The sequence below is a fragment of the Saccostrea cucullata genome, unplaced genomic scaffold (assembly GCF_032062105.1).
Source record: "Saccostrea cucullata isolate Sc308-1 unplaced genomic scaffold, CSIRO_AGI_Scuc_v1 ctg1428, whole genome shotgun sequence".
Classification (NCBI taxonomy): Eukaryota; Metazoa; Mollusca; class Bivalvia; order Ostreida; family Ostreidae; genus Saccostrea; species Saccostrea cuccullata.
In genome coordinates, this window is record NW_026918482.1 from 59,497 (window position 1) to 85,447 (window position 25,951).

Consider the following 25,951-nt stretch of genomic DNA (forward strand, 5'->3'; position numbering starts at 1 on the left):
AGATTGTGCCTGTACGTGTGATTGGTGTGTGAAATATTACTTGTGGAAATATCCGGTGGAGAAAATAATACCACCTTGGGCCAAGCTCATGAAAAGAAATAGAAAGATTGAGAAATGCCTTTCCTGCTGGGAAGAAAAGACTCAAGGGAAATGGAAATGCGGACAATGCAGGCAATATCCGTGCTGTGAAAAGTGTGTGAAGAACCTTTTTCAGACTTCCTACAGGAGATGTCCTTTATGTCGATACGAAGGAAATAAATGTCGTTTTGAACAATAAAAGTGTAAACTAAAGAAACAAGTCTTGTTTTTTTTTATCTCAGCTAAGTGTATCTTAGGAAAAAAGAAAACCAACACCAGAATTTTGGTTTCTATGGTTTATTATTCATAACAACAAGAACATCATAATTACATTCAAAACTTTTCTTCAGTTCTTTTTGTAAGGGGAAAGATCTCCTCTTGTACAATAGTGTGTTTCACAAGCACAGTCTATGATGTCGTATCCTCTCAGAACCACATTCTTGGCATAATCTTTAATACAATCCCCGGCTTTTGTCATCCATTTCCCTTGAATCCAAGTGCTTTCGGGTCCCTCTCTTTGGTGAACCAAGACGTATTTGAATTTTCATTTGAATTCCCGATACTTGGGATGTCTGGGTCCTAATAAGAACATGATGCTGCCCCCTTTGGGATCGGGTTACGTCATTCTCTTATACAGGTAGATTTCATTGAGACCTGTTTGTCCTGGATTCTTACCAAAGAAATCTTGAATACATTCCTCTTTGTTTTTCATCCATTCTCCTTTTAAAGTAGTACCTTCAGGTTCTATTTTCCAACGATACTCAGAGGTTAAAAATTCCATGTTGTGCTCTGTCCCTCACTCAGATCAGAAATGATCCCTGGGTTTGGTGTCTCTTTTTATATAGACTCTTGAGTGTATTTATTTTTAGCTTGCAGAGGAAAACCAATAGAGAATATTTTATAAGAAATAATTCAAAATTCTCATTCTATATCACTGAGTGTGGGGAAAAAACTAGGTGTGAGGAGCTTTCTTAGCATTAGAAAACACCAAAACTTTTGCAAATTTGGGTTCTGTCCTATATTTACATTTAACACAGAAATAGGCGTTTGGATTGTCGAATCTCGCCTCGACAGATGGGACAAAACTGGAAGGAAGGAGCACACAAGGCACAGCAACACACGTGTCCACAAGGTAGAAAAACGATTTGTAATTCCTCGTCTAAACAAATGTGACATTTTCCTCGAGCCTGGACGTCTGGCTCTGGGTTCAGTAGAGGTTTGATCTCAGGTAAAGGTTTATACCTATTCTGCTCTAAAGCCACAATGAACACATTCATCACCCACCCTCGTCCTTTATACTGATTGATGTAAGGACAATTCGGGTTCCAATAGGCATGTTCTACAGAAGGATCGTCCTCGGGATCCCAATTCATTAAAGTAATTCCACAATGAAAACAGGTAGCGTTATCATTCACTCCCTTGTAGTAAAACCCGGCTCGGGCTATGTCTGGTATTTTTCCTTGGAGAGGCTCTGGCCATCCCTGCTCAAAAGTAGCTTCTCTCTTTGAGAGCTGAACATACTGGGGATAACGCATGGGTTGGTCTGGCTCGCGACTACTCATGATTTAAAATGACCTTTCATGTTGAATTAGAATGCCTTTTATAGAGACTATGAAGAAAGAAACACAATAAACACCATTTTATTTTCATGTCAATATCCATAAGGTAAAGTGTTATAAGAGGGTACCAATAATTGTCTCTTATTATATACAATTCTGTACTGTTTCTTTAAAGGCTTGGTCTGGACTTCATGATCACGGTTCCTCTGGATTTGGTAGGGATAAGACACTGTGACTTCCTCTATTTCTTTCATCAGCATTTTTTGTAAAGTCTCTTTGGACACGATCTTGGAATTCCGATAAGTCAGAGTCAGTCCTTTCACGTTACCGACCTCAGTTCCCTTGGCTGTGATATAGTGATAATGTTTGGGTCTTCCCGATATGAATTTAATGATGTGGTCCCCGTCTAATTCGTCGGTCCATTCTCCTAAACTGTTGCCAAGGGTGGGGTTAAAGGCTCCCTCTTGATGTTGGTAGATGATACTGTCTGCATCGAAATAAAGGGCCCTCTCTCCTAAAGGCTGTAGAGTCTCGTAGAGGTGTAAGCGAGCATGAGCCGTGGTGAAACAGGGCCACTATCACGTTTCCAAAAGAGCATTCTTCTACAAATTCCTGTTTTTCTTGGTAAGTCACTAGCATCATGTCATATTTGGGGTTCTCTTTATTGACTAAGAGTGGGTCAGGGGCTGGGAGAATAAAATCTCCTTTTTACCAGTCATACCCACTGTAAGCAGGTAAACAGAACAAACAAAAGCCTAACAATTGATATGAAACAAAAATGCCAAAAAATACGACCGACTAATAGGTTATATTTGCTAACAATGTTATTATTTACCTAGAGGTACTGTAAGCAGAATGAAAATAATACCCCGTCGCAATTTTTGTGGTATGTCCATTCAAATGTTTCTCTGCCTCGGAAGGACTGCCATAAAATCACATTCTTATAAAGCAATGAACTGATTTTTGTTCATTTTTTATCGCATCAACTCCAAATACTGGTCAATCGTGAACTCCATGCATAGAAGCCGACATCTTGTAAACTAAACCGACAAGTGTGTAAAACAACTATCTGATGCATGAAAGCGGTGGCAGGTTTTTCGACTGGCTTGCTTATTCTCCCATTCCACCATATTTTGCTTGCTCCCGAGTTGTATAATTTGAATAGACTTTGAGCTTGAATGTTGTTTGTTATATCCATATCTCATTGTAAAAAAAAAAAAATAGAATATTGTATTTATGTTGAACTCTGGCGTCTCCATTAATTACATGTTGTAAGATCTTCCACACCACGTGAATAGATATATGGAGAACGGAATGGAACTTTCATTTAGAATTTCTATCATACCAAGTTTTTCATACTAATATTCATACGTTATTACCGTAATGACGGTGAAAATTGAATAAGGCAAATGAATATAGCGAAGGGGGATTTACAAATTATTTTTAAACAAGATAGATTGACACTCTTTTTAAGTGTTTTTATTTCAAGTTCGCGAAAGAAATAAAATTTGGTGTTCCTAGTAATATTGAAAATGTATGTGCACCGTAGTTCAGGAATGACATTCTACCACAAAGTTTCGGGTGTGTTAAGAGAGTTAGAATATCGAATGAATTTCCAAAAGAAAGGTTACAAGCGTCAATTTCAAAAATTTTGAAAATATTGAGATCGTTATAATGACTTGATTAGCAAAAATGAACTTTATTGCATAGTCTAAGTGATCAATAAATAGGGTTTTCGGCGGATGCGACCTATGTTATGTTGTCGTATTAGGTCCGGCCGGACCTTTACGGACAGATGATACAAACAAACTTATGTCAAGAAATTTGAAAACAATTTTGGTCATGTTTATATGAATAAAAGAATAAGTTTCATCGCCTAGTTTGTAATTTTTTTATTCCAAACTTCATAAAAATGTGATTTGAAATGAAAAAATATTTGTGTAGATTAATAAGAATGGTTTCAGAAGGGCTGAATTTTGAACATCACAGAAGGTTTACAATTTCTTTATATTCTAGAAATTTATTTGCATCATTTGCAATAAAATTAGGCCAAAAAATATATACCGATCCAGCAATCCATTTCTTGTTTGAATCATGTCCTTTAAAGAGGCGGACCAAATATTATGCGACACCTGTCAACAGGGGATGCTTTCTCTCTTCCGCCCCTACATGTAATCACATACTTAGAATTTCTAAGGCTCCGTTTTATTCCCTTTTCCTAGATTTATATTCTTCTAAGACTTTTTCGATCATAACTTCTTAACTTCATCCTTCTTTAGATTTAAAGTGTGGGCAATCTATAAAATCTGTATATGAAATCCCTTTTATAGTGATTGATAATCCAGCTTGTTTGGATGTTGAAACGGTATGAGAAACATGTTGTGTATGACAACTTATCACTAATGTTTTTGAAAACCAATGTACATGTGTAATAACAAAGGAAATAAGCAAAATCTGCGATGAAACAATAATGTCTTTTCATTTTTATGCCCCGCCATGAATATGGCCGGGGCATATAGTGTTTGTCATGTCCGTCTTCCGTCCTTCCGTCTTTCCGTTCTTCCGTCTTCCGTCACACTTTGCGTTTAGCTCTGTTCAAAGCTAAGTTTCTTTGAAACTATCCAAGATATTTTCATCAAACTTCATATGCTGATAGATATTGATGAGAGCTATGCAGCTGCATCAACATTTTTTGACCCTGACCTTTACTTTGACCTTGACCTCACTTTTCTTAAATTGGTGTTTAGCTCAGATTTGAACATACCATTCAAGTTGGTGTTATCAAACTTCACATGTTGATACAAACTTGCATGGATGATGCATCTAGAGATGAACACTACCAGACTTGCTTCGGATGCTGGATCTGACCTACATTTTCCAGATAAGTGACCAGGTTAAAGTTTTTGGAGCAGGTCCATTTCCAAGGAACTATAAGCCCTACCCAATCCAAACTTTCATGGACGATGCATCTGGGGATGAACACTACCAGACTTGCTTCGGATGCTGGATTTGACCTACATTTTCCTGATGAGTGACCAGGTTAAAGTTTTTGAAGCAGGTCCATTCCTAAGGAACTACAAGCCCTACCCAAACCAAACTTGCATGGATGATGCATATAGAGATGGACACTACCAGACTTGCTTCGGATGCTGAACCTGACCTACATTTTCATTCCTAAGTAACTATAAGCCCTACCTGAACCAACCTTGCAGGGATGATGCATCTAGGGATGGACACTACCAGACTTGCTTCGGATGCTGGATCTGACCTATATTTTAATTCCCTAATAACTATAAGCCCTGCCTGAACCAAACTTGCATGGATGATGCATCTATGGATGGACACTACCAGACTTGCTTCGGATGCTGGATCTGACCTATATTTTCATTCCCAAGTAACTATTAGCCCTGTCTGAACCAAACTTGCATGGATGATGCATCTAGGGATGGACACAACCGGACTTGCTTCGGATGCTGAATCTGACCTATATTTTCATTCCCAAGTAACTATAAGCCCTGTCTGAACCAAACTTGCACGGATGATGCATCTAGGGGTGGACACTACCAGACTTGCTTCGGATGCTGGATCTGACCTACATTTTTATTCTCAAGTAACTTTAAGCCCTACCTGAACCAAACTTGCACGGATGATGCATCTAGGGATGGACACTAACAGACTTGCTTCGGATGCTGGATCTGACCTACATTTTTATTCCTTAGTAACTATAACCCCTACCTAAACCAAACTGATCAAATTTTATATACATACGAATTTTCATGTTGCTTTACTAAATATCCTCGGCGGGGCATTCATGTCCTATGGACATATTTCTAGTCATGAATATTGATGAAGTATGTATAAAACAACGTAACCATGCATGACCGCGGGAAACCACGTTGTATTTCGTAACAGATTATGAAAACGTTATATATCCGTCGTTACGGCGTAGACGCATTATACAGCTTGCTTTCAAAGGTAAATAAGTATCATGAGTACGAAGTTTGCCATTCACAAAAAGAATAGTGTGCATACATATAATCAACAGCTAGCCTTGTTCCCTAACCAATCCTTTACTCTTTTTATGCCACTGGAGCGAAAAATCCCAGAGGTATATTGTTTTTGTCCTGTTTTGTCTGTTGTCAACTTTTACCTAGCCCATAACTATTGCACTGTCACGGGTAAGTGTATACCACTTCAGTCTACATCCCACTCCAGAATTGTGTTACCATCGAGGACACAGTGTTCCACAAACACATCTGGATTTTGATTATTAATCGTAATGTTACGACGTTTTCACTTAAATTGATACAATGAAATATATGAAGATAATGAACAGTATTCGAGCTCAGAAGTCCATTAAACAAAACATATGAGCAGAGCAAGCACGGACCCCCGAAACATCAGAGGTGGGATCCGGTTCCATGAATGTTTCCAATAGAGTTAATTTCGTGGTCGGTAAATAATTAATGATAATTTGATACCTTTATAACGCATTCGTTTCAATTATGTAATTTACCTTCTTCTCTAAACTTTTTACTGACGTAAACTTTTACAGTCCACATAAAAATCAGACAAAATTAAAAAAAAATCTGATACAGCCTCCCTCATGAAATAAAACTTCAGTATAAAATTTTAAAATGTTGTCTTGAAAAATAAAAGTACTGAAAATTTGGGGAAGTTTGTTGACGTAATAAAGCTACGAGATTGTTTTGAAAAGTTCGTTGAATGCCTGTCATATATATAGAACAAAGAGTAAACTTGCGATTGTTTATTTAAAAAATGGCCAGATAAATTGACATAAAATATAAAGGTTACACGATAGTTTGAACAAAGAACTACCTATTTCATATAAAATTTCCATGGGCTCTGTCTTCATTTTTTTTGTAGTTACTCTCTATGCATTTCGAGTTTACTACAAAATATTATCTCCCTTTGTAGAGCTCTTTTGCTTTAGAAACAAATTTTAGTCCATGAAAAAATGGCAGAAGATCAAAACAAATGTAATCAAAATAGCAACAAGTGCAGTTTTTCGGCCTTTTCAAACATTCCTTGTGGGTTATCATCATACTTTACATCTGAGAAAGATTATGTTCAAATTTCCAACTGTAAGAAAGACATCAGCGGACACCTTGGATATTTAAGACTAGGACATGACAATATTCCGTCTGAGGGGCACTTACTGTTGTTCAGAATTGGGTTTTTTTCTACACTAAATAATTTCACAATTTGCCCTAATCATCGTGCAAAACTAGGCGTAAAGTGGAAGAGACAGAGTATAAAATGTTCCTTCCCAGAGCATTTCAGCCCCAAATGTCGTGCTTTATTCTTGAACAAAAAGGAGTGTTGCTTCCAGTTGGTTCAGGTAAGATTCAAGGTTAGGGCTGTACTTCTCTAAATATATACCGATAGATATCTATCATTCAATAGTATATGCAATAATATCAGAGTTTCCGAAAACCATCGGTTCTACCGGGAAAACCGGTCCGTGTGACCGAATATGGTGGTCGAGCGCTTGTGCTGAATAATTGATTGTGCTCTGATATATCTATAACGATGTCTCCATAAATGATTATCAATGCAGCATGCTCCTATTCTTCGTATATCTATTTTGCAATTCTACTTGACCTAGATCCTTCTAAAAACGATCGTTTTTTTTTATTAATTTATCCGAATTTCCTCCATTCCTCTGTTAATGGTAAACACGTCACATGCAGTTAAGGGCCTATAGGTCATGAAGTGCATTGTCCACTGAGAAAACGTAAAGATAATTTTGATTAATTTTTGCTTTCATTTTAAATTTCTATCATAACTGTTATTTATATTTGATAAGATTCAATTTTACAAGTGAGAATTAAAACTTTAGTTGCATAGCCCTGGTATCCCAATCTCTGTGTTGATGAGCCATTGTGTGGCATGACAAGATTTACACATTCAATGTCAATTTCTTTTGAATAACATTATGAAATAGTTATTGTATATTCTAAAATTTATTCGGACTGAAAGAATATATGCTTCGGACTGGTAGATTAATTAGCATGAAGTCATCAGTCCAAATGACTGATATTATAGAAATTAATATTTGGTTTTCGGAAACTCTGCAAGACACAATATTCACATTATACCCATCCAGGCTATCTACAAAATCAATGAGACTTACTTAACTTCATTCAAATTTTACTAATTAAAAATATACATATATATACATGTACTTGCATTTAGTTTTTTTTTTTGGTACAGGTATTTGTCGTCAATGTAGATTTACATTGTATGATGAGATGAAAAACTTGGACATTATTGAAAATAGGGTAAGAATCCATAAATTTTAAAATTCAAAAGTAATTAAAATATGTTGCAATATTATAGTGTTATATAATAACAAAATATTTTGCACATGCCTAAACACAAGGATTATCAGTCCATGAAAGGCAGTATGGCGTATTAATTACCAATGGGGCCCTTTTAGCAATCTATCAATTACGGGCGTATGACACATATACAATATACTTACTATAACAATTACATGTTCTTCACAATATGTAAATAAATGGTATTTGATTTGATTTTTAAGAAGGATAATTTATAGAATTCAGATTTCACAGTTTATACTAGCTGGTAATTAATTCTCAGGTTTTTTAAACATGTTTATTGTGAATTTTACAAAGTCACTGTCAGTCAGTAATTTCTTTTTAATTGGCTCTTTCTTCATAAAATTATTCTTATTATTTCAATGAAATAAAAAATAAAATACAAAAATTAAACTATAGACAATAACATCTATCTACATCCTACAATGTAATTTTACGATTGTTATTGCAAAAGTCAAAATTGCTATAAATTATATTTAACAGTTACCAAAACAAAGTACGGATGTTTCAATAGTGGATGATGCACACACAAAGGAAGACCATGAAGATAAAGATGAAGTTAGTATTGTCTATTGATATTATGAGAAAAATCAATTTTCTTTTTACTTTTAAAGCTTTTGATAAAGTTTTTTTTTTTACATAAAGGACAACTTTACACCCCCACCCCACCCCCCACTTCCAAAAAGGCAACAAACTAACACAATTACAATGTATAATAATTTTTTTAAAAAAATTCTTTTGTATAGGAGGAAATGGTTGAAAATTCTAGTTTTCATCCTGTTGATGGTCAAATGAAGTTATATTCAAATGAAGAATCAGTAAGTGTATAAAAAGGCCGAATAAATTATTTTTTTTAAAAAGTAAACTTTTCCAACTAAGGTTATATACCAGATAACTTTGTAAGGTTTTTAAAAAAATCATATTTTAGTTTAATTTTCCATTATGAAATTTAGAGAATAAGATATTTTCTCCTTCAAGAATGCCTTCGAACTACTGTATACAGGGAAGTTTTTGCCCTACCCTCATTTGGGCATGTTAATAAAACTGGGAGAAATGAAATAATACAGTATATTTTTTTTAATAAAACTATAATTGGGCGAATTTAAAACGGGGCAAAATTGTTTGCAAATGTGAAAGGGCGAAAATTAATCGGGACAAAAATAACCCTGTATATAGAATGGATTTAAATGTAATTTTAAGCAGATTGATATGTTTTTGACACAAGTCATATTGACATAGGCAACACAGGTTATACCATTTAAATTAAATTTATATCCAATCAAATGACGTATTACAAACCAAAATTAAATTATTTACAAATTAAGTCATTTAATTATATGTATTATTTTGTTTGTTTGTTTTTTTCAGGAGGAAATGGCTGAAAATCCTAGTTCTTATCTTAGTGCTGATGGTCAAATGAAGTTATTTTCAGATGAAGAATCAGTGAGTTTATATCAAGACTGAATAAATTATTTTCAAATTTACCAGTAGTCATGAAATATTCAATATTGAAATGTAAGTAAAATAGATATAACCATGATCAAAATTATAATTTTAGGATAAAGTCCTGGTAAGAGTTGATATTTTATAATGCTAATTTCTTATACTTGACAGGTTCCAAGTTCTCAACCATGCTCCCAATCCTCCTCTTGGGGTGAAGAAAATAACAACACACTAGAGGTGTTCAATAAGGCAGTTGCTTTACTTCACTCAGACCGTGGAAAAATGAGCCCACTGAAGTTCAAAGTGCATCAAAATCTTGAAAGCCTTAAGCCCTCCACCACAAGACTAGTAAAGAGAAAGGCTACTGAAGCAGTTCATCTAGTTCTAGAGAGTAAGCTTATTTACATTCAATTCCATGCTTACATGTACACGTCTTTGGAATGTCAAGGAGTACTTGAGTACTTGACTATCGCTCGATAATCATTACTAACTATTGACCAAATATTGTACAATTCTCAGTTAAGCTTGGACTTTCTGTAAGGCGTGGCATTCTCAACATTACATAAATAGCATCTGTTGAAATTTACATGAGATAGAAATTCGGGCAAGTGTCAACAAGTGTATCGAATACATGTAACCAAAAGCATTGTCTTGTCAGACAAAGAAATGGAACTTAGGTCATATCATTGTTGTCAACAACAATTTAAAGTTCCTGATGTTTTTAATTTCTTAACCAATGAGATTCTATTCGCCATTTGACAGACACTAATTAGCGCCGAGAATGCCAAGTCTTACTGAAAGTCCAAACTCAACTTAGAATTGTTCTCATTTCTTCTGTTATTTGTCAAAAGTTGAATATTGAGTAATAATTCTAGATGCAATTTAAAAGTTAAATCAAGAGTATTCCTAATGTCCATCTTAATCAATATAATCAATATCTATCTTAGACTTTTCCCCCCAAATCTTCATTTCCCAGATCCTACTCATAAACTATTATTATATGAACTAATAAGCTGTTACCTACCAGGGATGGGGATCTGAATAAGCTCCATAACAAGTACAGCATTTATATGCATAAGCTGGTTTAAATCTGACTGCTCTCTTGCTCACTTTCGTCTTGTATATTGATACAAGAAAATATATATTGTGTATTTCCATTTATACTAGATATAGCACCAAGACAGGGAAGCAAATTATTGAAGCGCATTCAGGAGCCACAGGAACAAAGCAATGTAACTAGCAATCTGGAGCAGCTGGTTGTTAAACTGTACTCTGAAAGTACAGACAAGAATGTGAAAAAGCAACTACTTTCCATGATTGCATTTTCCCATACCAAAAAGCAACTTCAACAGCTCATTCCTTCATTAACTATACATGCAATAAATGAAGCAAGAAAACATGCTTCAGAACATTCTGAAGGTAATGCTGTTTTGCCATGTTATTAAAGTTTCAAACGTGGATATTGCAAATAGTTCAATTTTGCAAGTTTATGCATAATGTCCTTAAAAAATGGAATGAATAAGAGTTTTGGTTTTAATGAGTCATAGTTCTGTTTTCTATATAAAGTGAACATGTAAAATGAGGAAATTAAATACAACTAGACAGTTTAAAATTAGTATTAACACAATGCACCAATTTTTGAAGGTGCTGATGTTCCCAAACAAAAACCAGTGTTTCACAAGAAAATGGACATGATGAAGTTAGACCATGCTCTGGATTTCATCTTTAATCCATCATTTCATCAGGTATATTATTATTAATTTATTCTGAATTTTGGGTATGGTGGTAAACAGGTAGTGCAATTTTTAAGCAGAGTTCTGAAGTGTTTGATTACAATTATTGGTATCATTTTGATTTGAGTTGGATTTTACTTGAACCTATATATAATATAAGGATCCCTTAAAGATGGCATTACATTTTACCAACTCGGCCTGTCTTACGACATTTGGTTTTCCTCCAAGTTACCTGATCTCAAGACCTTGAAGTATGACTTTTTCAACTCCTATAGAAACACTGATGTGTATGAAAGACTTTTCTTCATTTACTTTTGTTTTTAACTTTTGATTATAATTTGACCTACTTTTCAAATACTTTAGCCTTGGACTTCCTGCTTTTGATCATGAAAGGCAGGGGATAAATATTTTAAGACACATATTACCTGTGTCAAGATCTTTGTATATTACCAGTGTCGAGATCCTCCGTTTGTTATTGACCCACTTTTTCCTAAATAAGTGTCAAACTTCATAGCTGAGGTCATTTCAATCTTGACATTGACTTTACTTTTCTTGAATTTGTGTTTAGCTCAGTTTTAGAGATACCATTAAATAGTATTTTTATCAAGCATATGCTAACAAATACTGATGTAAGCTTTTCAACTGCATTTCTTGAAGTTTCCTTTGACCTTGACCTCATTTTAGCTCAGTTTAAAATTAACCATATAAGATATTTTTATTAAAGCATTTATATAAAAGTAAAAGCTATTGAACTGTGAATGCATCAAAAACACTTGACCTTCATCTTCAAAATGAATTATTTAATACCCTGTCAGCATAACACTACAAATTTCCAGGAAGAATAAAAAAAAAACAATTTGCTTTTGCAGGAACTACATTAATTTTATGCATTGTTTTGTTAAATTTTGTAAAGGCTGCCTGATTTAAAAAATGTTCGAGGAATTCTTAGAATATTGTCATTGACAGGTTTCTTCTATTGGCACAAAAGAACTAAGGCTAGAGGATGGAAGCATCATGACAATTCCAGAAGTAATAAGAACAGTCTGGCATTCAACCCTCATTAAGATATACCAGGCATACTGTGAAGAAACCCAATATATTCCCTTATCTAGATCTACACTCTACCACATCCTTAGAGTTTGCCCAGCATCAAAGCGGACGAATCTAAAAGGCTTGGATAATGCAGCAGCAGACGGAGGGAATGCATATGATGTGCTTCTATCAACAGTTGCAGGTTTCTATGCTTATATATTTAATTGATGTCTGATAAGTATGATAGTATTGGTTCTTAGATGCCCTGTAACTTGAACTTACATGTGCAAGATGGTTAAAGCCCTGGCCTGGGGGCCATAAAACTGAGACGAGCTCACTTTTTATCTCAGTCTCACTTTTCCTAAAGAATATATAGTGGAAAAGTGAGACTGAGATCAAAAGTGAGCTCGTCAGGATAATTGAATCTTATAAACATAACTTGGTACATATATTTTTTAGATGTGGAAAAGTATGTACCAAATGGGATATTGCTGCTGGAACTGAAAGAATGTAAAGAATCTATTGTTACCAGTAGAATTTACATGAAGACAGATTTTAAAATGCATGTAAAACAGGTATTTGAAAAAATACCTATATAATTAATAGCTGTCAAATTTAAAGTGACTGTGAAACAGAATTACTACAAATTTGAGCTCATGCAGTTAAAGATTAATGTTTTATTCAGGTAACCAGTTATGCATGTTAATCTAATTCTTCAAGGCATATCATATACATTGAGATGTATACTGTATAACAAATAATCTAATCATGTCATTCAAAGACTCTTTTTTGGGTGGTGCAGTGTAATTGATTAAATAAATTATTTTATTCTTTCTTCTTTTGGTAGACTGATCACTGCAGTGATCATTGTATAAACTATGCTTTGAGTGATCCACATGATAAACAATTTCAACAAAGCTGTATTGATCATCAACATGATGTTGTATGTGATCGCTGTCAATTACTCCCAAATGCAATTTTAAGTTTAAAAGGAATATTGAACAACCTTGCAGGTAATTCATAAATGCATATATAGCTGATTGGTTTTTATCTTCTGCTCTTTAAACCTATACTTGAAATTAAAATGAATTTAATAAAGTTTAAAGTTCACTACTGTTGAGACATTACATATAATGGTTACAATATTTTTCTTACATACCAAAAGTTATGGAGCATTAATTTTTAAATCAGTTCAATAATTGAATTGACAGATCTTTCTCCAACTACAAAAGAGGGGATGTTTGTGGACATAGATGCAGCTGAAGTAAAAATTATTGAATGGAAAAGTCATGTTGTGCGAACCATCAATCAAGACAATTCAAGAACCCAGACACTGAAAGATCTGGAGCCTGGTGATATCCTTCTTGTTATGGACTGGGCCATGAAATACTTGCCTGTATCATTCAGAGAGAAACAGAGCGATTGGTACGGCCAAAAGGGTATTAATTGGCATGTGTCTGTCTGCATTTACAGAGATGAAGACTCAAATTTAAAGGTGAGATAGTAAATGAAAATAAAATGCTCTTTTTGTATGTCCATATGTCTGTTTTTTCTAAGGGGAGCTAATCAAGGAATAAGGTAAAAGTAGGGAATGGTCATAAAAAAAATCTCAAGAACCACTGGACAAGAAAACATAAATATTAAGTGAAAGCTTCTATAAGGTGTTGCAAATTTTGATTGATCAAATCATGACCCAGAGGATTCAGTGCAAGTCATTTTCAACTACAAAACATGCAAGAACAACCATTTACAACAACTTGTTGCACAAGTTACACAGATCAATATTAATGATTTACAAACTTATTTGGCTGAAGTAAAGATGGTGTGTAAAATTCGGGCATAAATTTAAATTAATAATTGCCTTTTTTGTCTTTCAGCACAGAACATATGCACATATGATGGATGGAGTGAGGCAAGACTGGATGGCTGTTGCATGCCTTTTGGAAGACACTATCCGTCACGTCAAAATGCAACATCCTAGCACAGCAAGGGCATTTCTCAGAAGCGATAACGCAGGATGTTATCATTGCGGCAATTTATGGCTTGCAATTCCAGGCATCAGTAGGCGTACTGGTGAGAATTTTTGGTCATTTGTGTGAATCAATAATTTTAAGATATATAATCAAAATGCTTGACAATAAAATATATAAGGTAGCCAAGGTTCTGAAGTTTGATATGATTTGTTTACATAATCCTCATATTTTACAGGAATGCATAGCATGAGTCAAAGTATTAATCTCTTGTATAACACTATATAATCTAATGCTTGTAAATTGACTGTAGTATGTTTATATAGTACAGAGTATTATTTGACCATTTTATCTATTTTTAGGGTGTTTTCATAGCTGGATACGACTACAGTGAGGCCCAAAGCGGCAAGTCATATTGCGATGCTAAAATAGCCCACATGAGGGGGAAGTTTAGTAAAGTGGCAGCGTCAGGTCATGACATTCTCTCTGCAGCTGACATGAAACGTGCCATCGATTTATATGGAGGAACAACTGGATGCCAAGCTTCACACGTTGCACTCCAGGAAATACCTTCTACAGCCAAGTATCCAATTAAAGGCATCACTAAAATCTCAAACGTGAAGTTTGGAGCAGGATTTATAACAACTTGGCGGGCCTACAATATCGGAACAGGCAATCAGTTGTCTTTGGATTATGAAAACAATGTAAGTATGGATGTATGTGCTGCAAATACCCAAAAATGTTATTTTTGATTAATTTCAGCATGAACAATAATCACAGTTTAAGATTATCAAATATTTTATTACAGAACCTGGCAGATTTAGAAATACGGTCTGATTTTGTATTGCATCGTGGAGCAGAAGGCACATTTGCAAACCCCTAGAAAGCAAAGGTGCTGGTGAATCAGCTAATCATGATCGTTGTTTTATTTGTCCTGAAGGGGGATGTACACAGTCCTTTACCAGTTACAGTGATATGCAGAATCACTGCTTCCTGGGAAATCATGCATATCAACTCCAGACAAGATCAGTGTATGATGACATAAAGATGAGGTGGAGAGATGCCTGTTGTACTCTGTCGGAGGATTTAATCAAATACAGTAGTACTGGGGAGGTACTAACAAGTCCAGATCAGCAGCCTATGGGATGGGCTTTGAAAAAGGAGAGAAAAAACGTAAGATTTACAGATGACGTAAAACGGTATTTGAATGAAATTTTCCAGTCTGGAGAGAATGGTGGAACAAAGGTCCATCCACTAGTAGTTGTGCAAAACATGAGGGTGGCTAAAGATAAAAATGGAGGGAAAAGATTCCAACCAGACCAGTATTTGGCTGTTGGCCAGATCTCATCTTTTTTTTTCAAGACTTTCAGCCATGAAAAAAACTCCATGCAAAGAAATCAAAGATGATGATCTAGATGCAATTCTTCTTAATATTGCAAAAGCTGAAACTGCTGCCAAATTTCAGTAAACTAAGAATCTTAGACTCTGAGACAGATATCCTTATACAGGGTGTGACAGCAAACAATGTCCTTACTTTGCGACTCTAGAGCACATGCTTTAATCACTGTGCCACGGGAAGTTTCAATATAAAGTTAGACCATATTAAGGAAAACATATTTTTGTACATTTAAAATTCTATTAATATGAAAGTTGAGGTAATACTAAATCAATTTATATTTCTTAAGACAAGCATTTTTAAAGTTTGAACACCCGAAGCAGTTTTCAGTTTAACGTAATTTTTATGTTTTCTAGAAAGTCACAATATTTTTAAGTCAGCATCATCACCATGTTGTCTCCAAGTCCTTTATGACATTTATTTGGACATTTTTAACAAATGAGTACTTTTTTTCTAATATCTTATGCACTGATATTGATGATTTTGGAAATTCTCTGTCTGTTTTGTTTAGTCTTTAAATATCCCTATCCATAGACCCATTTCTGAATTTAAAAAAATGCACATTTTTTAATTTTTAAAAATGTAATCAAAACTTCAATGGTAAAAATGTAATGACTTTATTTTATTTTGTTTTTTATCAAAATGTAATTGTATCAAATATATAAGTCATACATTATATCATAATTATATATTCATCATAAATAGAAAAATTAAAATGATGCAAATTTGAATTGAAATTTGATTAAAAAATAATAAAACCCCTTTTCCATACAAAAATACTTATAGGTTAAGATCTAGTAAATGAAAGTTGCTTACAGTTTTTCTTCTTCCTGAAATCTAGGAATTAGTGAGAGATAAACTTGTTTGTTTGCCTTATTCTACCAGGGAACATGACATAGAAACAAATCAGGTATTTAATAAGCATATAAGAAATTTGGCTTTAAAATACAGTCATGATTTTTTTAAAATATTTTATTATTTTGCAAAAATATGGACATCAAACGTCGGGACATGTTTGTTGAGACACCCTGTACTTTGTGATTATTTGTGAAAGAAAAAGTTTGTTGATTTTTATATTGATATATGAATTTGTTATTGTATATCATTAATAATCAATAAGAGCTGCTTCAGAATGTATTAACATAGCATGACAATAAGAAAATATGTTTTACCCCTTGTGTGGAAATCATGATGTTGAATCATAGTTCAGTATCATTTGTATAACTGCACTGTAATGTTACAGAAGAATAATTGTAAAGTATCGGTTGTATCAGATACCATCAGCATTTTTTAAAATTATTTTATGTATTATTTTTTGTGTGGCCATGAAAGTCTATTATACATACACTCATTAAATTTTCAGAGATTTTACAGCTATGTTTTTTTTTTTTTATGTACAATGTATATTAAAATTTTATAATGGATGTCCTAGGATATCCTAGGACATCATAGGTATTCTTGATTTCCTAAGATATTTTTAAGGCCTGGGATATACTGGGAAGTCTTGGCATTTTTATTCCTGGGATTTTTTTTAGGAATGTCCAAGGTAAAATTCCATGATAATTGCAAGAGTAAGCTTAAGATGTCTCATGATCTCCGGATCTGATTATAATGTTAGTAAAGATCATATATACCTAATGGTTTTACATATTACACCAAGTTTAAATTGGTTCTTAAGCAAAGAATTTTATCAGATACTAAATATTTCAATTGACAGATTACATGTATGATTTGAAAATCAATAATAACAATATACGAGGGGTTATCAAAAAGTTCGTGGACTGAGGCTATAAAATTAGTACTATATAGTCTGAGCTTACGAAATTTTTATAGAACATAAAACAACAAAAAATAAACAAATATTGAAAATTTTACCTTGATACGTTCATTATTTCCCAAATTATTATGAAATATAAACGACATTATAGCATCACCCGGCGCTGTCGCCGTTTAGTTTTATGACGTCTGACAACGTCATTGTTTTTCAATGTCTGTTTTTTCTACCTCATTCACTTATTTTGATGAGATACCCTGGAGCTGAGGAAGGACTTCAATCCGTCTTGTTTATATGACTAAACAATGTCATGAACAGCGGCTTTCAATGCATATGATATTCCAAATGGATTAAGACAATGGAAGAGATTCTCACTTGATTCTTCCAGCATATTTTGCTTTTTGGAGTTCAAAATCTACAACAAATGATCAACGTCATTTTTTGACGTGATTGATTTTTCACACCTTGACTTCAAATCGAAATTAACTGTGCATTCCTTTTCTCTCTGAATCTATTTTAGCATTAAAAACAAGTTATACTGATGCATATTATTTCTCCGTAGCCAGTTTAAACATTTCCTAGGTGTGTACCAGTTTTTCTGGGGGCGAAACTTTATAGAATGTTGAAAAAGGAAACCCCTACCCCCTTTTGACGTCATTTTCAAGGCAATATTTGTTTGGATACTCCATATAAAATTTAAGATAAAATTTCATAGAACTTCCAGAATGAGGTAAAAATTTACTATTTTATGGAACAATAGTGTCCCAACACATACCTGAATTAACGGGATATTTGGATGTCAAATGTTCACACCATAATAGTTTTTCTTAGCTATAATTAGGTCGAAAAAAACGTCGTTTCGAGGTTGCGCCGCATGGACATACCATTGCTTACAAAAACATTACTAATTTATTAAAAAATAAAATTTGTGATCTGTGATTTGTTCTATAGATAGAAAAGATGATGATAACTAGATATTTTTAAAAAAAGCGGTTTTAATTTAATGGCGCTAGTCCACGAACTTTTTGATAACCCCTCGTATATGCCAAAGTTGCCAATATGGTTCAGTGCTAAGAGTGTCTGCTCTAGAATCATGGAGTTAGAAGTTGATCCTTACGTTACAGGTTCAAATCCCACTGTAAGACGTGGAAACCAGTCCTTGGGAATAGACCATTTAAACCAAGGTCCCTTTTTGCAGTAGATGCTGGCATGAAAAAGATCCCTCCTTGGTCACTGGCCAAAGGTCAAACTTTGCAGCTCTCCACTGGCAGGTGGTGGCATCTCGATATGATTGAAAAATGCTCGAGAGGGACGTCAAACAACAATCAAAAACCAATATGCTTTTAAATTGTTTTACCAAAAGGGGAAAGAGAAGAGAAATCAATGCAAATATGCACATAAATCATTAGCAATGTTAACGTCATTTTTATGTTTTCTAAAGAGTCACAATATTTTTAAGTCAGCATCATCATCATGTTGTCTCCAAGTCCTTTATGACATTTATTTGGACATTTTTAACAAATGAGTACTTTTTTCCTAATATCTTATGCACTGATATTGATGATTTTGGAAATTCTCTGTCTGTTTTGTTTAGTCTTTAAATATCCCTATCCATAGACCCATTTCTGAATTTAAAAAAATGCACATTTTTTAATTTTTAAAAATGTAATCAAAACTTCAATGGAAAAAAATGTAATGACTTTATTTTATGTTGTTTTTTATCAAAATGTAATTGTATCAAATATATAAGTCATACATTATATCATAATTATATATTCATAATAAATAGAAAAATTAAAATGATGCAAATTTGAATTGAAATTTGATTAAAAAATAATAAAACCCCATTTCCATACAAAAATACTTATAGGTTAAGATCTAGTAAATGAAAGTTGCTTACAGTTTTTCTTCTTCCTGAAATCTAGGAATTAGTGAGAGACAAACTTGTTTGTTTGCCTTATTCTACCAGGGAACATGACGTAGAAACAAATCAGGTATTTAATAAGCATATAAGAAATTTGGCTTTAAAATACAGTCATAATTTTTTAAAATATTTTATTATTTTGCAAAAATATGGACATCAAACGTTGGGACATGTTTGTTGAGACACCCTGTACTTTGTGATTATTTGTGAAAGAAAAAGTTTGTTGATTTTTATATGGGAAGTCTTGGCATTTTTATTCCTGGGATTTTTTTTTAGGAATGTCCAAGGTAAAATTCCATGATAATTGCAAGAGTAAGCTTAAGATGTCTCATGATCTCCGAACCTGATTATAATGTTAGTAAAGATCATATATACCTAAAATGCGGATCTTTTTAAGGCTTCTTCTTCTTTCTCGGTCCTGATTAAATCTTGAAGACACGCTTCTAAATTCATGTACCAGAGACCTTTCGGCAGAGTTCCAAGATCATTTTGGATCTCCCATTTGTATTGCTGATAGTGATGGTTGATTTTCACCCTCACGCTAGCTCCTCGAAGAGATGGGATTTTCACTCTTTTTTCCAACCACACTTTTTTTTCTGGAAAGATTTTTGCAAGAAATCCCTGGTTAGCCCATAATTCTTTCCTGAAATCCTGCATGAATTGTCCTGGATGATTTTCAAAGTAATCCATGACCGCTCCTAGTTTAGTTTTCATCCAAGGCCCCAGGGTTTCTCCGTTAATAGACCAGAGATACTCCATCTTTTTTTTTTTTTTTTTTTTTGAAAAAACACGTCTGACTTGGTCACTGAACTTTTTTCAGAATGATAGGGGTTTGAGTCTACCTCTTTATAAATCCCTAATCTATTTTTAGCTCGGCACGCGCTTCCCACCTAAAGAACACCTGTTTCGCAGGTGTTCTCGGCACCCTCTTCCCACCCAAGGACACCTGGTCCGCAGGTGTACACTGTACAAACACAGACCTGGCAGTGATTCAAATCACTGCCTATTGTGACGTCATCATCACAAAAATATGGTATATAGAGAGTCGCTCTGAGAACACTGTGCTCATTTTTATCAATCATGTCTTTTGTGTGGAGAATCATGCATTGGTTTCAGGTAGAAAAGAAAATATGCCATCACTGACATAAGGAGACGAAAATCCTAGTGAAATACGCCGCCTACAACCATGCCGAAAAAGTTGTTAGTTGGTTTTGGGGATGTAGTGAATGTGGGGAACCTATACCACATTGGGTGGTAGAAAACACCCCCCTAGTTTGGAAGATTGTGCCTGTGATTGGTGTGTGAAATATTACTTGTGGAAATATCCGGTGGAGAAAATAATACCACCTTGGGCCAAGCTCATGAAAAGAAATAGAAAGATTGAGAAATGCCTTTCCTGCTGGGAAGAAAAGACTCAAGGGAAATGGAAATGCGGACAATGCAGGCAATATCCGTGCTGTGAAAAGTGTGTGAAGAACCTTTTTCAGACTTCCTACAGGAGATGTCCTTTATGTCGATACGAAGGAAATAAATGTCGTTTTGAACAATAAAAGTGTAAACTAAAGAAACAAGTCTTGTTTTTTTTTTATCTCAGCTAAGTGTATCTTAGGAAAAAAGAAAACCAACACCAGAATTTTGGTTTCTATGGTTTTTTATTCATAACAACAAGAACATCATAATTACATTCAAAACTTTTCTTCAGTTCTTTTTGTAAGGGGAAAGATCTCCTCTTGTACAATAGTGTGTTTCACAAGCACAGTCTATGATGTCGTATCCTCTCAGAACCACATTCTTAGCATAATCTTTAATACAATCCCCGGCTTTTGTCATCCATTTCCCTTGAATCCAAGTGCTTTCGGGTCCCTCTCTTTGGTGAACCAAGACGTATTTGAATTTTCATTTGAATTCCCGATACTTGGGATGTCTGGGTCCTAATAAGAACATGATGCTGCCCCCTTTGGGATCGGGTTACGTCATTCTCTTATACAGGTAGATTTCATTGAGACCTGTTTGTCCTGGATTCTTACCAAAGAAATCTTGAATACATTCCTCTTTTGTTTTTCATCTATTCTCCTTTTAAAGTAATACCTTCGATTCTTCTATTTTCCAACGATACTCAGAGGTTAAAAATTCCATGGTGTGCTCTGTCCCTCACTCAGATCAGAAATGATCCCTGGGTTTGGTGTCTCTTTTTATATAGACTCTCGAGTGTATTTATTTTTAGCTTGCAGAGGAAAACCAATAGAGAATATTTTATAAGAAATAATTCAAAATTCTCATTCTATATCACTGAGTGTGGGGGAAAAAAACTAGGTGTGAGGAGCTTGCTTAGCATTAGAAAACACCAAAACTTTTGCAAATTTGGGTTCTGTCCTTTATTTACAGTTAACACAGAAATAGGCGTTTGGATTGTCGAATCTCGCCTCGACAGATGGGACAAAACTGGAAGGAAGGAGCACACAAGGCACAGCAACACACGTGTCCACAAGGTAGAAAAACGATTTGTAATTCCTCGTCTAAACAAATGTGACATTTTCCTCGAGCCTGGACGTCTGGCTCTGGGTTCAGTAGAGGTTTGATCTCAGGTAAAGGTTTATACCTATTCTGCTCTAAAGCCACAATGAACACATTTATCACCCACCATCGTCCTTTATACTGATTGATGTAAGGACAATTCGGGTTCCAATAGGCATGTTCTACAGAAGGATCGTCCTCGGGATCCCAATTCATTAAAGTAATTCCACAATGAAAACAGGTAGCGTTATCATTCACTCCCTTGTAGTAAAACCCGGCTCGGGCTATGTCTGGTATTTTTCCTAGGAGAGGCTCTGGCCATCCCTGCTCAAAAGTAGCTTCTCTCTTTGAGAGCTGAGCATACTGGGGATAACGCATGGGTTGGTCTGGCTCGCGACTACTCATGATTTAAAATGACCTTTCATGTTGAATTAGAATGCCTTTTATAGAGACTATGAAGAAAGAAACAATAAAAACCAATTTTATTTTCATGTCAATATCCATAAGGTAAAGTGTTATAAGAGGGTACCAATAATTGTCTCTTATTATATACAATTCTGTACTGTTTCTTTAAAGGCTTGGTCTGGACTTCATGATCACGGTTCCTCTGGATTTGGTAGGGATAAGACACTGACTTCCTCTATTTCTTTCATCAGCATTTTTTGTAAAGTCTCTTTGGACACGATCTTGGAATTCCGATAAGTCAGAGTCAATCCTTTCACGTTACCGACCTCAGTTCCCTTGGCTGTGATATAGTGATAATGTTTGGGTCTTCCCGATATGAATTTAATGATTCTAATTCGTCGGTCCATTCTCCTAGACTGTTGCCAAGGGTGGGGTTAAAGGCTCCCTCTTGATGTTGGTAGATGATACTGTCTGTATCGAAATAAAGGGCCCTCTCTCCTAAAGGCTGTAGAGTCTCGTAGAGGTGTAAGCGAGCATGAGCCGTGGTGAAACAGGGCCACTATCACGTTTCCAAAAGAGCATTCTTCTACAAATTCCTGTTTTTCTTGGTAATTCATTAGCATCATGTCATATTTGGTGTTCTCTTTATTGACTAAGAGTGGGTCAGGGGCTGGGAGAATAAAATCTCCCCTTTTTACCAGTCATACCCACTGTAAGCAGGTAAACAGAACAAACAAAAGCCTAACAATTGATATGAAACAAAAATGCCAAAAAATACGACCGACTAATAGGTTATATTTGCTAACAATGTTATTATTTACCTAGAGGTACTGTAAGCAGAATGAAAATAATACCCCGTCGCAATTTTTGTGGTATGTCCATTCAAATGTTTCTCTGCCTCGGAAGGACTGCCATAAAATCACATTCTTATAAAGCAATGAACTGATTTTTGTTCATTCTTTATCGCATCAACTCCAAATACTGGTCAATCGTGAACTCCATGCATAGAAGCCGACATCTTGTAAACTAAACCGACAAGTGTGTAAGACAACTATCTGATGCATGAAAGCGGTGGCAAGTTTTTCGATTGACTTAGCTTGTTGATGTCGACAGGGGATGCTTATTCTCCCATGCCACCATATTTTGCTTGCTCTTGAGTTGTATAGTTTGAATAGACTTTGAGCTTGAATGTTGTTTGTTATATCCATATCTAATTGTAAAAAAAAAAAAAATGTTGTATTTATGTTGAACTCTGGCGTCTCCATTAATTACATGTTGTAAGATCTTCCAAACGACGTGGATAGATATATAGAGAACGGAATGGAACTAAAGTTCTATCATACCAAGTTTTTTCATATTCATAGGTTATTACCGTAATGACGTTGAAAATTGAATAAGGCAAATGAATATTGCGAACGGGGATTTACAAATTATTTTCAAACAAGATAGATTTACACTCTTTTTAAGAGTGTTTTTATTTCAATTTTGCAAAAGAAATAAAAATTGGTGTTCCTAGTAATATTGAAAATGTGTGTGCACCGTAGTTCATAAATGACATTCTACCACAAAGTTTCGGGTGTGTTAAGAGAGTTAGAATGTCGAATGAATTTCCAAAAGAAAAGTTACAAGCGTCAATTTCAAAAATTTTGAAAATATTGAGATCGTTATAATGACCTTAAATTGTTAGCAAAAAATGACCTTTATTGAATAGTCTACCTGATCAATACATAACAATTTCGGCGGATGCGACCTTTGTTATGTTGTCGTATTAGGTCCGGCCGGACCTTTAAGGACAGATGATACAAACAAACTTATGTCATGAAATTTGAAAACAATTATGATCATGTTTAAATGAATAAAATGAATAAGTTTCACCACGTAGTTTTTAATTTTTTTATTCAAAATTAAACAAAAATGTAATATGAAGTAAAAAAAAATATTTGTATAGATTATTACGATTGTTTCAGAAGGACTGACTTTTGAACATCACAGAAGGTTTACAATTTCTTTATATTCGAGAAATTTGTTATTTGCATCATTTGCAATAAAATTAGGCCAAAAAATATATTTCGCTCCATTCATCCATTTTTTGTTTGAATCATCTGTCCTTAAAAGAGGCGGACACCGGTCAATAGGGGATGCTTTTTCTCATCCGCCCCTACATGTAATCACATACTTAGAACTTCTAAGGCTCTGTTTTATTCCCTTTTCCTAGATTTATATTCTTCTAAGACTTTTTCGGTCACAACTTCTTAAATTCATCCTTCTTTAGATTTAAAGTGTGGGCATTCTATAAAATCTGTAGATGAAATCCCTTCATTTTACAGTGATTGATAATCCAGCTTCTTTGGATGTTGAAACGGTATGAGAAACATGTTGTGTATGACAACTTATCACTTATGTTTATGAAAACCAATGTACATGTGTAATAACAAAGGAAATAAGCAAAATCTGATATGAAACAATAATGTCTTTTCATTTTCATGAATATTGATGAAGGAAGTGTGTATGAAATAACCTAACCACGCATGACTGCGGGAAACCACGTTGTATTTCGTAACAGATTATGAAAACAACGTTTAACTATATATCCGTCGTTACGGCGTAGACGCATTATACAATTTGCTTTCAAAGGAAAATAAGTAACATGAGTACGAAGTTGACCATTCACAAAAAGAATAGTGTGCATACATATAATCAACAGCTAGCCTTGTTCCCTAACCAATCCTTTACTCTTCTTATGTCACTGGATCGAAAAATCCCGGAGGTATATTGTTTTTGTCCTGTTTGTCTGTTGTCAACTTTTACCTAGCCCATAACTACTGCACTGTCACGGGTAAGTGTATACCACTTAAGTCTATGTCCCACTCCAGTGTTGTGTTACCATCGAGTGCATAGTGTTTCACAAACACATCTGGTTTTTGATTATTAATCGTAATATACAACACTTAAATTGATACACTGAAATATATGAAGATAATGAACAGTATTCGAGCTCAGAAGTCCATTAAACAATACAAAATATGAGCAGAGCAAGCACGGACCCCCGAAACATCAGAGGTGGGATCCGGTTCCATGAATGTTTCCAATAGATTTAATTTCGTGGTCGGTAAATAAATAATGATAATTTGATACCTTTATAATGCATTCGTTTCAATTATGTAATTTACCTTATTCTCTAAACTTTTAGAAAAAAGTAAATGTTGGACTTTATTTTTTACTGACGTAAATTTTAGTGAGTGGAGTTTGTAACCTGATTAATTATTATGTCCAAAAAATTATTTGTAAAATGCATAAACGAGACCTTAGAGTATCAAATACATGCAATTTGTCACTTGAATAGTTTTAGCACTTTATTACACACTTGATTAATATTACAAATCCAATGAGCACTTTGAATAGAACATCTCTTGTTTTTTATACATTAGATATGGTTACAAATTGGAAGAAAATCAATAACTTAATTTGGCCATACAGAAAGCATTAACTATCTGAAAGGGATAGGAAATATTCGAACAAGTGGTACTAAGAATATGGGTCATATCATTTTTCAACAGCCTATCGGGAACGCGATGTATTTTATTTAAAAAAAACTTTGAAGGTGGGTGGTTGGATAGGCTATTTTTCATGCTTATAAATGTGATTAGAAACTTAAGTGCTCTAGCATCTACTAAAGAGATCGCATTGTTCATGACATCATAACTATAAAATGTCAATAACATGTTTAAGGTCTCTCTGGGAACCACCAAGCATTAATA

The 25,951-nt window shown here is 34.4% G+C and overlaps 3 protein-coding genes and 1 pseudogene across 3 annotated transcripts; 2 read left to right on the plus strand and 2 right to left on the minus strand.

The window, feature by feature from the left end:
• Positions 1 to 424: 424 nt before the first annotated feature.
• On the minus strand, positions 425 to 1,640 carry LOC134266967 (baculoviral IAP repeat-containing protein 7-B-like). The gene is made up of 2 exons (XM_062749187.1): positions 1,321 to 1,640; positions 425 to 593 (listed from the first exon to the last, which is right to left on the minus strand). Exons 1-2 carry the CDS (start codon positions 1,638 to 1,640, stop codon positions 425 to 427), a joined length of 489 nt encoding a protein of 162 aa, XP_062605171.1.
• Positions 1,641 to 6,946: 5,306 nt separating this feature from the next.
• Positions 6,947 to 14,574, plus strand: LOC134266972 (uncharacterized). The gene is made up of 14 exons (XM_062749199.1): positions 6,947 to 6,999; positions 7,875 to 7,942; positions 8,486 to 8,560; positions 8,749 to 8,820; positions 9,371 to 9,445; positions 9,617 to 9,836; positions 10,613 to 10,864; positions 11,090 to 11,190; positions 12,145 to 12,412; positions 12,670 to 12,785; positions 13,058 to 13,223; positions 13,422 to 13,705; positions 14,088 to 14,283; positions 14,543 to 14,574. The coding sequence occupies exons 1-14, from the start codon at positions 6,948 to 6,950 to the stop codon at positions 14,572 to 14,574; spliced, it is 1,977 nt and encodes a 658-aa protein (XP_062605183.1). The 5' UTR covers position 6,947.
• LOC134266941 (uncharacterized) lies at positions 14,549 to 15,829 on the plus strand (annotated as a pseudogene).
• A 5,143-nt stretch (positions 15,830 to 20,972) lies between these two features.
• LOC134266982 (baculoviral IAP repeat-containing protein 7-B-like) lies at positions 20,973 to 22,193 on the minus strand. Its single transcript, XM_062749207.1, has 2 exons — positions 21,874 to 22,193; positions 20,973 to 21,141 (listed from the first exon to the last, which is right to left on the minus strand). The coding sequence occupies exons 1-2, from the start codon at positions 22,191 to 22,193 to the stop codon at positions 20,973 to 20,975; spliced, it is 489 nt and encodes a 162-aa protein (XP_062605191.1).
• Positions 22,194 to 25,951: the final 3,758 nt, after the last annotated feature.

Coding starts and splice junctions, on each gene's coding strand:
- LOC134266972 (XM_062749199.1), top strand. CDS start 6,948: ATGTCGTGCTTTATTCTTGAACAAAAAGGAGTGTTGCTTCCAGTTGGT. Junction 10,865..11,089: donor TGCTTCAGAACATTCTGAAG/GTAATGCTGTTT, acceptor CAATTTTTGAAG/GTGCTGATGTTCCCAAACAA. Junction 13,224..13,421: donor AATATTGAACAACCTTGCAG/GTAATTCATAAA, acceptor TTGAATTGACAG/ATCTTTCTCCAACTACAAAA.
- LOC134266982 (XM_062749207.1), bottom strand. CDS start 22,193: ATGAGTAGTCGCGAGCCAGACCAACCCATGCGTTATCCCCAGTATGCT. Junction 21,142..21,873: donor GTGGCTTTAGAGCAGAATAG/GTATAAACCTTT, acceptor GGTTCACCAAAG/AGAGGGACCCGAAAGCACTT.
- LOC134266967 (XM_062749187.1), bottom strand. CDS start 1,640: ATGAGTAGTCGCGAGCCAGACCAACCCATGCGTTATCCCCAGTATGTT. Junction 594..1,320: donor GTGGCTTTAGAGCAGAATAG/GTATAAACCTTT, acceptor GGTTCACCAAAG/AGAGGGACCCGAAAGCACTT.